The 12,461-nt window shown below is 37.6% G+C and overlaps 2 protein-coding genes across 4 annotated transcripts in view; both read left to right on the top strand.

Annotated features, from left to right (window-relative positions):
* The first annotated feature begins 4,546 nt into the window (after nucleotides 1–4,546).
* On the top strand, nucleotides 4,547–9,323 carry LOC106336004 (kinesin-like protein NACK2). 3 transcript variants are annotated; one of them, XM_013774712.1, is made up of 15 exons: nucleotides 4,547–4,650; nucleotides 5,079–5,310; nucleotides 5,400–5,489; nucleotides 5,572–5,672; nucleotides 5,747–5,860; nucleotides 5,948–6,029; nucleotides 6,245–6,312; nucleotides 6,428–6,487; nucleotides 6,559–6,683; nucleotides 6,784–6,979; nucleotides 7,171–7,272; nucleotides 7,410–7,496; nucleotides 7,573–8,391; nucleotides 8,465–8,754; nucleotides 8,832–9,323. In XM_013774712.1, the coding sequence occupies exons 2-15, from the start codon at nucleotides 5,082–5,084 to the stop codon at nucleotides 9,160–9,162; spliced, it is 2,694 nt and encodes an 897-aa protein (XP_013630166.1). In that variant the 5' UTR covers nucleotides 4,547–4,650; nucleotides 5,079–5,081; the 3' UTR covers nucleotides 9,163–9,323. The 3 variants fall into 3 exon arrangements, with proteins under 3 accessions (XP_013630166.1, XP_013630164.1, XP_013630165.1); XM_013774710.1 differs by having other exon boundaries at nucleotides 7,135–7,272; XM_013774711.1 differs by having other exon boundaries at nucleotides 5,069–5,310; nucleotides 7,135–7,272.
* A 1,751-nt stretch (nucleotides 9,324–11,074) lies between these two features.
* The window catches only part of LOC106332987, a 5,390-nt gene continuing 4,003 nt past the window's right edge, over nucleotides 11,075–12,461 (top strand). The window contains exon 1 of the mRNA XM_013771465.1: nucleotides 11,075–11,935. Within this exon, the coding sequence (XP_013626919.1) occupies nucleotides 11,695–11,935 (241 nt within the window). The 5' untranslated portion in view covers nucleotides 11,075–11,694. The remainder of the gene's footprint in view (nucleotides 11,936–12,461) is intronic.

Genomic DNA, 12,461 nt, shown 5'->3' with positions numbered 1-12,461 from the left:
AGGGAAAGGGGCAGTGATGGTTAGATGTCGTTTAGACCGTGCGCTAGCAAATGAAGAGTGACATACTCTATTTCCATGTTCCTTTACAGAGTATCTTGGGATGGTGGCTTCTGATCATCGCCCAGTGGTGGCTTATTTAGAAGATAAAGTTCCCAGAAGGAAAAGACAATTTCGGTTCGATAAGAGGTGGATTGGACAAGCGGGTCTCATGGAATCAATTACAATGGGTTGGATAGACTATAACGAAGAAAGAGTAGGAGGGGGCGCAGAGAGTATAGTTGAAAAAATTAGTAATTGTCGTCATGAAATTGCTAAATGGCAGAAAAATAATCCCCCTTATGGCAAAGAAAAAATAAATGAGTTACAACAAGCACTTGAAGAGGTACAAACAGATAATACCAGGTCTCAAGAGGATATTCTGGAGGTGTCTAGAAAATTACAAGACGCATATAAGGATGAAGAAGATTATTGGCACCAAAAAGGTAGGAACATGTGGTATTCCTCTGGGGATCTTAACACAAAATTTTATCATGCTTTAACTAAGAAACGGAGGGTTCGCAATAGAATTGTTGGACTACATGATGCTAATGGGAATTGGATTACAGAGGATAATGGTGTAAAAAAGGTGGCAGTAGACTATTTCGAAGATTTATTTAGTACCACCTCCCCATCGGAATTTGATAGTTTCCTGACAGAGATTACATTGGGCATCACTCCTCAGATGAATCAACGTTTGTTGAGGCTAGCGACAGATGAGGAGGTTAAAAAGGCTTTGTTTATGATGCACCCAGAAAAGGCGCCAGGTCCAGACGGCATGACATCACTATTTTTCCAACACTCCTGGCATATAATTAAGAATGATTTGGCAGAGATGGTAAATAATTTCTTGGTTTCGGGGGCAATAGATGCACGATTAAATATTACTAATATTTGTATGATACCAAAAACGGAGAGACCTACAAGGATGACAGAACTGAGGCCAATCAGTCTCTGTAATGTAGGATATAAAATCATTTTCAAGGTCTTGTGTCAGCGTTTGAAAATTTGTCTCCCCTTACTCATATCTGAGACTCAATCGGCATTTGTGGCAGGAAGATTGATTTCTGATAATATTCTTATCGCCCAGGAAATGTTTCACGGATTGCAGACCAATAAAGCATGTCAAGGAAAGTATATGGCAATTAAAACGGATATGAGCAAAGCATATGATAGAGTGGAATGAGATTTTATTAAGGCTTTATTGCAGAAAATGGGCTTTGATCTTCATTGGATTAAATTGATGATGGAATGTATTTCATCGGTTCAATATCGGGTTCTTATAAATGGAAAACCACGTGGCCTCATTGTTCCACATAGGGGTTTACGTCAAGGAGATCCTTTATCACCTTATTTATTTATTCTCTGCACTGAGGCTTTAATTGAAAATATAAAAAACGCAGAGAGAGGGCAACAAATTACGGGAATGAAGGTAGCTAGAGCTTGCCCATCGATTTCTCATTTGCTTTTTACGGATGATAGTTTTTTCTTTTGCAAAGCTCAAAAAGAAGAGTGTCAAACAATTCTTAGGATTTTAAAGGAATATGAGGCAGTTTCAGGGCAGCTAATAAATTTTGATATATCTTCCATTCAATTTGGATATAAGAATGAAGATTCTCTCAAACAGGAATTAAGGGCTTTTTTGGGTATTCAGAATCTTGGAAGAATGAGATCATACCTTGGTTTACCAGAAAATCTGGGGGGGTCGAAGATCCAAGTTTTTAGCTTTGTACAGGATCGTTTAAATAATAGAGTCAATGGGTGGACTTTCAATTTTTTCACAAAAGGGGGAAAGGAAGTGATCATTAAGTCAGTGATCACGGCATTACCAAATCATACGATGTCCTGTTATCGTTTGCCTAAAGCAACGGTGAATAAACTGACAAGTGCGGTATCACAATTTTGGTGGAGTCCAGGGGGAAGTACAAGAGGCATGCACTGGAAATCATGGGACAGGGTATGTGTAGATAAGAAGGAAGGAGGTTTGGGGTATAAAGATATCACTGATTTCAACACAGCGATGCTTGGTAAACAGTTATGGCGTCTGATAGAGAAGCCATACACTTTATTTTCTCTAGTTTTCAAAGGTCGGTATTATAGGAATGCTTCACCCTTGGAACCGATTCGTTCATATTCTCCGTCATACGGTTGGCGGAGCATTGTTTCTGCTATATCTCTGGTTAACAAAGGACGAATCAAAAGGGTAGGATCAGGGTCTTCTATATCTGTATGGAATGACCCTTGGCTCCCAACCACTCGCCCGAGACCAGCTAATAAAAATCAACACAATTTATACCCGGACCTTACAGTAGAGTCCCTCATTGAGTCTACCTCGCGAACTTGGAATTCAGAGGCAATTCGGGCTTTGGTGAATCCTCAGGATGCGAAACTTATAGAAAGTATTCCACTAAGCAGGACTCAGCGGGTGGATAGAGATGGATGGCACTTTACAAAAAATGGAAAATCTACGGTCAAATCAGGATATCAAGTAGAACGGATTTATCCAGATAGAGAAAGACCACCATTACTGATTGGTCCCACAGTTGATGTCTTGAAGGCTTACTGCTGGAAAATACGGTGCCCACCAAAGCTAAAACATTTCCTATGGCAATTAGTGACAAGGTGTATAGCGGTGCGGAAGAATTTACAATCAAGGGGGATTCAAGGAGATATCTGTTGTGTAAGATGTGGAGCTCCTGAGGAATTTGTGTTTTTTGAATGTTCTCCAGCTCTTCAGGTTTGGGCTCTTTCGAAGATACCATCAAATCTAGGTATTTTTCCAACAAGCTCTCTCTACACAGACATGGATCATCTATTCTGAAAAAATTTTCCGCAGATGGAAGATCATCAGTTTGTATGGATACTATGGTACATTTGGAAATCTAGGAATAATAAAGTTTTCAGTAATTTGAATATAGACCCTATGGATACGCTTAAATTGGCTGAAACAGAATCAACATTGTGGGTTGAGGCAAAAATATTGAATGAACAGAGGACAACACCACAAATAGTGGATACGATTTTGCCGTCAATTCCAGGAAGATGGTGTTTCACAGATGGCTCATGGAAAGATGGCGATATTTTTTCAGGACAAGGTTGGTTCAGCACCTTAGAAGGATTTGAAGGATTGTTGGGGGCGAGGAATGCTAGGGCTAGTATTATTGCCGTCGATCCCAGGAAGATGGTGTTTTACAGATGGCTCGTGGAAAGAGGGTGTTATTTTTTTAGGACAAGGTTGGCTCAGTACTTTGGAAGGTTTCGATGGATTGTTGGGGGCGAGGAATGTTAGGGCTAGTCTCTCACCTCTTCATGCGGAGATGGAAGCGCTATTATGGGCAATGGAATGCATGAGGAATTTACGTCAATTTCAGGTTACGTTTGCAACAGATTGTTCTCAATTGGTGAAGATGGTTTCGGAACCAGAAGAATGACCAGCTTTTGCAAATTATTTGGAAGATATCAAGATCCTGAAAGAGAGTTTCACCCGATCAGAGATTATATATGTACCACGGACGCAAAATTCAAAGGCGGATAGTCTAGCACACAGTGCTAGAAATCAATCATCTTTCGTCGTTCACATGGATGCAGATCACCCGGTTTGGTTGATGACAAAAAAAAAAAACAAACTAAACTCATATCAATGAAACAAAGACGAGAACAAAATCACAATTTTATAGAGGTATAAAATAAAATCATTTATGGAAAGTCAATAGTAAACAAATTCAGAGCAGAAAACCTAATCCCCTTTTGTCATTATACAATCGATGTTGCCTATTTGGTTCTTGTGATTTGTGTTAGCCGCAAAATTTAATTTCTTTTTGTGCATATAAAGTTAAAAATAATTAAAATGAGTTGTGATACATTAACTTTTCAACAACGATGATACATTTAAGAGATCAACATTTGTATTCGTCATTTTACAATTGATAAAAATTGTAATATTACAAAATGTTAACACCATTTAATGAACAAACATTATTATAAAAATTCGTCCGCACATACGCGCGAGTTATCATGTAGTACTTATTATATATTAGTAAATTTTATTACCGCACATATGAGCAAAATACATAGTTTTTAAATATATCAAGCGCTCGGTAAAATATGAAGCAAATGCACGAAAAAAATGGCGACTTGGTGTAATCCTTGTTCGGAAACTCGCTATGCGCTACGCGTGCGGTACACATGGGCCTATTGATTTATTGAAAAACCGGGAAAAAATCAGGAAGCACGCGGGGAGGAATTTTTTGAACTATTAGATGAGACATGTATAATACGGTATTGTACACCGTGTAATGATGGAGAGGCAATGCTGACGTGGCACATTATAAGAGAGAATGATATAATGTAACTCCTACTACTTCGTTAATGGTAGTGAGTGAAGCCAGAATCGTACACGTGGCACGTGAAGAACTCTGATCGATCTACGACCGTTCAGTTCAAAAAAATTCAGGAGGAGAAAACAAAATATAAAGTAAAAAGTAAGAAATAGTTTCCGTTACACAGATCTTTCCGCTCCTCTGAATTCCCAAAACTTCGTCTTCTTCTATCGTCGATCGATTTTCTCAGTCTCCAAAGATTCTCTTTCTTCCGCCACCGCCGCATTTGCAATCTGTAAGTGATTGTACAGATTCTTTTCTTTCTTATTTCCTTTCAGGTGATTGATTATATGTTGGATTTTCTATGTTCGTAGGGTTTCTATTCTATTTTAGGCTTTCTTGGTATTCCTAACAGTTAGTGATGAACTCATCGATTTCTGGGGAAAAGAATGTTTGTATCAAAACGTATTGTCGATTTGTTACAACTAGGCCTGCTTATAAGTTTCCTAATTTGATCTGAGTTACGGTTGACTATCTTGAATCGGTGATGACGTGATCTTACCAAACTGAAATGTATATTAGATTGATGCTAGTTAATTTCAATCCCCTAAGCTTCTTGATTATGTGATTGGTAAGGTTGGGCTAATCGTTGTATCAAACTGGAATCTACCATTTGTATAGTAACATCATCGCTTTCTTATAATTGGTTTTAGTTGTGTGTAGAAAATGATTGGACTGCCCAGGACGCCCTCTAGTAAGATAAACAGGGCCAATCCCTCTACACCTGGTGGTTCCAGGGTTACAGAGGAAAATATACTTGTCACTGTCCGGATGAGACCATTGAACTCGAGGGAACATGCCAAATATGACCTCATTGCTTGGGATTGTCCAGATGATCACACCTTAGTTTTTAAAAATCCCAATCCTGAGAGAGCTGCAACAAAATATTCATTTGGTATTCACAAGAATCTCATTGCTTTTTCTTTCTTGTATGTAAATCTGTTGATGATTTTCTTCTCTCCTTGACTTTTCATGAAACTATAGACAAAGTATATGAGCCCACCTGTGCAACTCGTGAGGTTTATGAAGGTGGTTCAAGGGATGTCGCACTTTCTGCTTTAGCTGGAACCAACGGTAATTAAGCAGATATCAGAAATCTTCCTTTTGATAAAGCTTTAGTTTTAGATATGTGAATTGTTTTTTCTTTTTATCGCAGCAACCATTTTTGCTTATGGTCAGACCAGTAGTGGAAAGACCTTTACAATGAGAGGAGTCACCAACAGTGTAGTTAAAGATATATACGAGCATATAAGAAAAGTGAGTGGCAAATTTAAGGTCCCTATCCCTTGGTTTGTTTACACACTGAAATAGATATACTCAAATCTATGCAGACTCAAGAAAGGAGCTTTGTCTTGAAAGTATCAGCTTTGGAGATCTATAATGAGACTGTGGTTGACCTTTTAAATCGTGATACTGGGCCCCTTAGACTGTTAGATGATTCAGAGGTATGTAAAGGGTCGGAAGCACTATATTGAATGCTGAAAGAGGCATCCTTTATCTTGGCTTGATTGAGAATGTTGTCTACCTTGCAGAAAGGAACCATTGTAGAAAATCTGGTTGAGGAAGTGGTTGAAAGCAGGCAACATTTACAGCGTTTAATTGGCATTTGTGAAGGTAAATCCTTCCTATCAAAGTATCACTTTTGTTCTCAATTCTCGGTGCATACACCTTGGCAGAGCAACACAAATTAGTGATAGATGAACGGAGTAACTCAAAGCCTCGAACTCTTTTTAAAGCATGTATAATATATATGACACATTTTCTCTTCAATCAGACGTGGTATCTTCATTTCCTTACTTGTTATGTGATTTTTGATTTGCTTTTTTCAGGTCAAAGGCAAGTAGGTGAAACTACTTTGAATGACAAAAGTTCAAGATCTCATCAGATTATTCGGCTGGTATGATTTATTCTCTCATGCATGATAGAATTAACAACTTAGTCCCTTATGTTCTAAACATGGACAAGATAGAGGTGGATAACATTATCTCATGTTCTCTGCTTTTGATATTCAGACCATTCAGAGCAGTTTAAGGGAAATAGCAGGCCGTGTGCAGTCTTTCATGGCAACTTTGGTACGCCATTTTATGTTTTGGCTAAAGTTTCACTTGGCATCTAAGATACTAAGACACTCTAATTGGTGCAGAATCTTGTTGATCTTGCTGGAAGCGAACGTGTTTCTCAAACAAACGCCGATGGTCTAAGATTGAAGGAAGGGAATCATATTAACCAAAGCTTACTGACACTTACGACAGTTATTAGAAAGCTGAGGTAAGAAATCATAACACATGATTGTCTTTGGGCACATCTAAACTATCTTTTAAATTGATGCAACACATTAATTTTTGTTATTGTTATTATTTGGATGTAGTTCTGGAAAAAAAGATCACATACCATATAGAAACTCAAAGCTTACAAGGATTCTGCAAAATTCACTTGGCGGGAATTCGAGAACTGCAATAATATGCACCATTAGTCCAGCCCTGAGCCACGTTGCGCAGACGAAAAAGACGCTTTCTTTTGCGACCAGTGCGAAGGAAGTCACAAACTGCGCAAAAGTAAACATGGTATGTCAGTTATCTTTACTCCTCTGGCTACAAACGTCTATAGGAGCCTGGTCATATACTTCAATAAATAAATAAAGGCTTTTGCTTGTTCTTCTGCTGGTATTCATTTCTGAGATTTGGTTTTAGCTGATTTTTTTTTTTTTTTTGGGTTATAGGTGGTCTCAGAAAAATTACTTTTGAAACACCTGCAGCAAAAAGTAGCCAAACTCGAATCAGAGTTAAGAAGCCCAGAGTCTAGTTCATCTACCTGCTTAAAGTCTTTGTTAGTTGAGAGAGAGAAGAAAATCCAACAGGTAATAAATTCGCTGACTAAAACGTAAAACCACAACAGACATTAAATGGAGCTTTATTGTGAAAAAAGGAAACTAAAGTGATTATATATTCGTGCACAAAAAAAGGTGATTATATATTCATGTTAATCTAATTGCAGATGGAAACAGAGATGAAAGAGTTAAAGCGTCAGAGAGACATTGCACAATCTCAGCTTGAACAAGAAAGAAAAGGAAAAGAGCAGAAGGTATGCGCACGGATATAAGATACCAAAATTTTACTGGGACATGCCTGTATAATTGATTTCTGAACCTTTTTCTCAGGTAGCAAGGTGTCTTTCATACACTGCTCAGGAGGAGTCCACTCCAAGCAAATCTGTTCCTAGAAGCCGCAGAACAAGTCGTGTCAAAAGAAAAGATAATGTGAGGCAGTCTCTAACTTCAGCGGATCGAACAGCGCTAGCGCAAGAGATCCGTTTGTTTGAGAAAAATCAGAAGAAGTTAGGAGAGGAAGCAAACCAAGCGCTAGATCTTATTCACAAAGAAGTGACATCTCACAAACTGGGTGATCAACAATCTGCAGAGAAATTTGCGAAAATGCTCTCAGAAATCCGTGACATGCAGAAGAGCAACCTTATCCCGGAGGAAACCGTGGTTGGTGATGAATCTAACTTGAAAGAGGAGATAAACCGGCTGAACTCTGAAGAAATTGCAGCTTTGGAGAAGAAGCTTGAGACTGTTCAGAAATTTATTGACATGCTTGCGTCGTCTTATCAGACAGATGAAGAGACTCCGGAGTTCAGGACCCAGATGAAAAAGAAGAGAGTTCTTCCCTTTGGATTAAGTAATAGTCCAAACTTACAGCATATGATCCGGGCACCATGTTCACCTCTTTCGTCTTCTGGGACTGAAAACAAGGCTCCTGAGAGCAATGTCGTTTCTGCTAGGGATAGTCGAACCCCCTCAAAGGAAGGAACCCCTGTGTCATCTTCACGACAAGCGAATTCAGTCGATGTTAAGAGAATGAAGCGTATGTTTACAAATGCTGCGGAAGAAAATATACGTAACATCAAAGATTATGTTACTGGATTGAAAGAACGTGTGGCGAAGCTTCAGTACCAGAAGCAGCTTCTTCTTTGCCAGGTCAATTTTTATAAACTCGTGACTTCAAATCAGTAACTCGGAAGCTTTTTCATATATTTTTGTTTGTCCTTAGGTGATAGAACTGGAGGGAAACGAGACAGCTGAGTCCGATGAATCTCAAATGGAATGGCCCTTGTGTTTTGAAGAGCAGAGAAAGCAAATCATAATGTTATGGCATCTTTGCCACATCTCAATCATCCACAGGACGCAGTTCTACATGCTGTTCAAAGGAGACCCAGCTGATCAAATCTACATGGAAGTAGAGCTCCGCAGGCTGACGTGGCTCGAGCAGCACCTGGCCGAGTTGGGAAACGCAAGTCCAGCATTGCTCGGCGATGAACCCGCAAGCTACGTAGCATCAAGGTAACCCGTAGTTCTTCGTTTTTTTTTTGTGTTTGTCTTTTCTGGACTGAGTTGAGAATCATATGTTGGTGGCGCAGTATAAGAGCATTAAAGCAGGAGAGAGAGTATTTGGCAAAACGGGTAAACACGAAGCTAGGAGCAGAGGAAAGAGAGATGCTGTACCTGAAGTGGGACGTAGCGCCTGTGGGAAAACAGAGGAGGCAACAGTTGATCAATAAACTGTGGACAGATCCTCACAACACGGAGCACGTGAAAGAGAGCGCAGAGATAGTGGCCAAGCTTGTGGGGTTCTGTGACTCGGGGGAGAACATAAGGAAAGAAATGTTTGAGCTCAACTTTGCTTCTCCTGCGGATAAGAAGACATGGATGATGGGTTGGAACTTCATTTCAAACTTCTTGCATCTCTAAGGCCAACCCGTAGTTCTCAACACGTTCTTCTTTTTTTTTGTCTTCTGTAAATCCTTTAGATTCTCCGACTCTTTTGAAGCTAAACGTTGAAACTTATTTCATTTTAAATCCTGATAATAGATCGTTCCTCTTGAAATTATCAAGTCGTTTTGAGTTTGGAAGCGAGATGTCTGTTTTTTTAGTTTTCCAGTTCATACATGATGAGCATAGCAAAATCATTGGCTAAACACAAACTTGCAAGCTGAGATATAAATGGCCCACTTGGACCAATTTAGAATTGTATGGATTCATTATGAATGGGAAAAGTGATGGATTCGAAAAACAATACTCTGTTTATAAAGAGTATTATATTGACATTTTTTACATAAAAATGTTTTTAATGCAATTTATAGATATATTAAATTTAGTATAAATTGAAAAACGTATTAATTCTGTGAATAATTTATTTATTTTAAATATTATTGGTTAAATATATAATTAATAAAAATAGAGATACATTTCAATCATTTTGTTAACATATGTGAAAAATTTCAAAGCGACATTTTTTCATAAAACGGATAAAGTAACAAGTAGACAGATTTACTCAAATATGTACATAAGTTTAATCCTTTCATGAATGTTGTTTTCATTTGTAATAAATATTTCGAGATACATAAATAATGAACCAAAAAAAAAAATGAAATAATCAAATATTCAAACTGAGGGAGTATAAATACATTTTTACATTTTTTTTCTATTGCAACAAATATTATATTAAAAGTATATAATGCAAAATTTCCTCAGATAAATTATTTTTATAGATTCAGTATGACCAGCATAAAAAGAGAATATCCCTTCCTTGAAATTTACCTAACGAATTCATACATTAATTATAAATACAAGAAATTAAATGTAAGCTACGAATTTCAAAAGAAACTTTAAAATTATACTAGTAATCATCTAAATCCAAACTTGAAATGTCAATCGAGAAATCTTTCAATAGAAGACCAGTCAGTTTATTCTTGGATGCAAAAAAATTTGGAAATTACTATTTTTCCATAGAACTATCATATAATTAAAAAAAATCGCCCAAAATTTTGACCTCAATTTAAACGTACATGAAATAATGTTATTGGACATATTTTCCCACGAAAACATAGTTTGAAAGCTAATTATCTAGAAATTTTTTATATACTCGGTTTATTGTAACCAATTAAACCATTAGTAAACCTGCTATAAATTGAATTTAAACCTAATTTTAATCAGACCCAACCTAAAAAATACCAAAGAATAAGTAAGGGTATGACTAGTTTTCCGCTACCACCCGCAAACACAGCTTTTGCGGGTTGTAGCGGTTGTCAGCATTTTGCAACAATCACTCAAACCGTTCTAAAACGTTTCAAACCGCTCTAAACCTCGTAAATTCAAAAGCTGGTTTCAACTAGTGTTTGCGGTTGCCGACGGCTGCCGGCGGTTGCGGGAGGATATAAAAAATTATTTTTTTTAAAGAAACAACATAAATACAAAAAATAAAAAGATTCAATAAAAAATTAAATTGGAATTATAAAAATACTAAAATATATCTAGATTATATTTTAATTAATATTATAAAATTTTAAAAATATTTTCTATAATTTTTAAAAATTTAAAACTTTAACTTTCTAAAAAAAAATTTATATTTATTGTAATAATATGAATTTTTGTATTTTTATAATTATATAAAATGTAAATATTGTTAATGTATTATTTAATTGCTGTTGTGCATTTGGTAGTTAACCAATTATAAATATCCCGCAAACGTACCAATTTCTAACTACAGAGCCACTCATACAAATCTCTTAAAACCACTAGAAATCGAAACCACCTGCATCCGCAAACTTCTGCAACCGCTGCGTTTGAACCGGTCAAGCCCTAATTGTGTATCAAACCTGGCGTGTCTTTGTCTTCGTCTTCTTCACCCAACCCCATCTTCTTCACCGACCATTTAATTGCTCTATATCGCATCTGTTGAATCTAAATTCAACATACTTATTCGAGCGTGAATTTGATGATAAATTTAATGAATTTTGTGTATTGAAGTCGGAGCTCTGTGAATACATAAAAATTTATGCTAATTCTTGTTTATTCACTATTTTTCCTTTGGTTGATTTTTTTTTATTATTAATATTTTACATTATTCTTGCGAATGAATGAACAACGAATTTGCAGCTTTGATGGTGTAACGTCTGCAGATGCATCAAGTGGAGAGGAGGTTGTGATAGGGAGACTCACGATCCAGAAGTTGAGAGCTGAGCTGGAGGTCACTCGGATTAGAGATCGAGAGAGAGTTGTTGAGCTTGAGGCGACAAACAAGAAGTTGAGGATGACAAGTCTCGAATGTCTTAATCTATGCAGGAGGTCACTTCTCTGACAGCGAAGAACAAGGCACTGATTGCTGATCGCAATTTGGAGATTCTTCAGGCTTCCTGAGCGGCAGGTCGGGCCATCGCGAAAGAGTACAGTAGTCTTCTAGGGTCTTTGAAGGACAAGTGGAAGAGTAAGAAGCTGGAAGAAATGGTGGAAATCCATTTACAAGAGGTGACCGCGAATATCTTTTTGACGGAGATCACAGAAGGAGGTCTTCAGGCAGCCGGCGAGCTTCAACGCCTCAATGAGAATGATATTGAATTTGATACCGACTTTGCGCTGGCTACGGTGTCAGATCAGGTCCTTAACGAGCTCAATCTTCTGCAGATTTTTGAAGAGTCAATGACACAGGGTGATCTCCCATCTTCTAGGGTGGCCAATGATGAGGGTAAGGGTAAATTTATGCAGGTGCATTTGTGGTACTACAGAAATGTATAAATAAGTAGAAAAAGCAGAAGAATTAATCAAAAGTATTGTATTATTGATCTTTAGAGCATGAACTAAAACGGTTGGTGTATAAACCCTAGTTTTAGTGGTCTAACTCTAATATTTGTGTGTAGAATGGTCCATCCCTTGTTCTAGGATTTGGGTCTCCCTTATATAGGTAGTTCATAGTCGGCAATTAGGTTAAAGGCTTCCATATGTACACTACAAGAAAACAGCAAGATACTGAGGGAAAAAATCGTCGGAATAACGTTATTCCGACGACATACCGACGAAACAAGTCCTCGGAAATAATTCCTTGGAATTTCTTCTTTCCTCGGAAATCCCTTGGAATTTTCCGACGGAATTCCGAGGAAACAAATTTCCGAGGAAATTCCGAGGATCACTAGTTTGTCGGAAATCTCCTCGGAATATACCGAGGGAGAACTTCGTCGGGATATTTCCTCGGAAGTTCATCGATCGATGCGTTT

Source organism: Brassica oleracea, chromosome C3 (assembly GCF_000695525.1).
Source record: "Brassica oleracea var. oleracea cultivar TO1000 chromosome C3, BOL, whole genome shotgun sequence".
In the NCBI taxonomy this organism is placed as follows: Eukaryota; Viridiplantae; Streptophyta; class Magnoliopsida; order Brassicales; family Brassicaceae; genus Brassica; species Brassica oleracea.
This window is presented reverse-complemented; position numbering and strand designations above follow the sequence as displayed.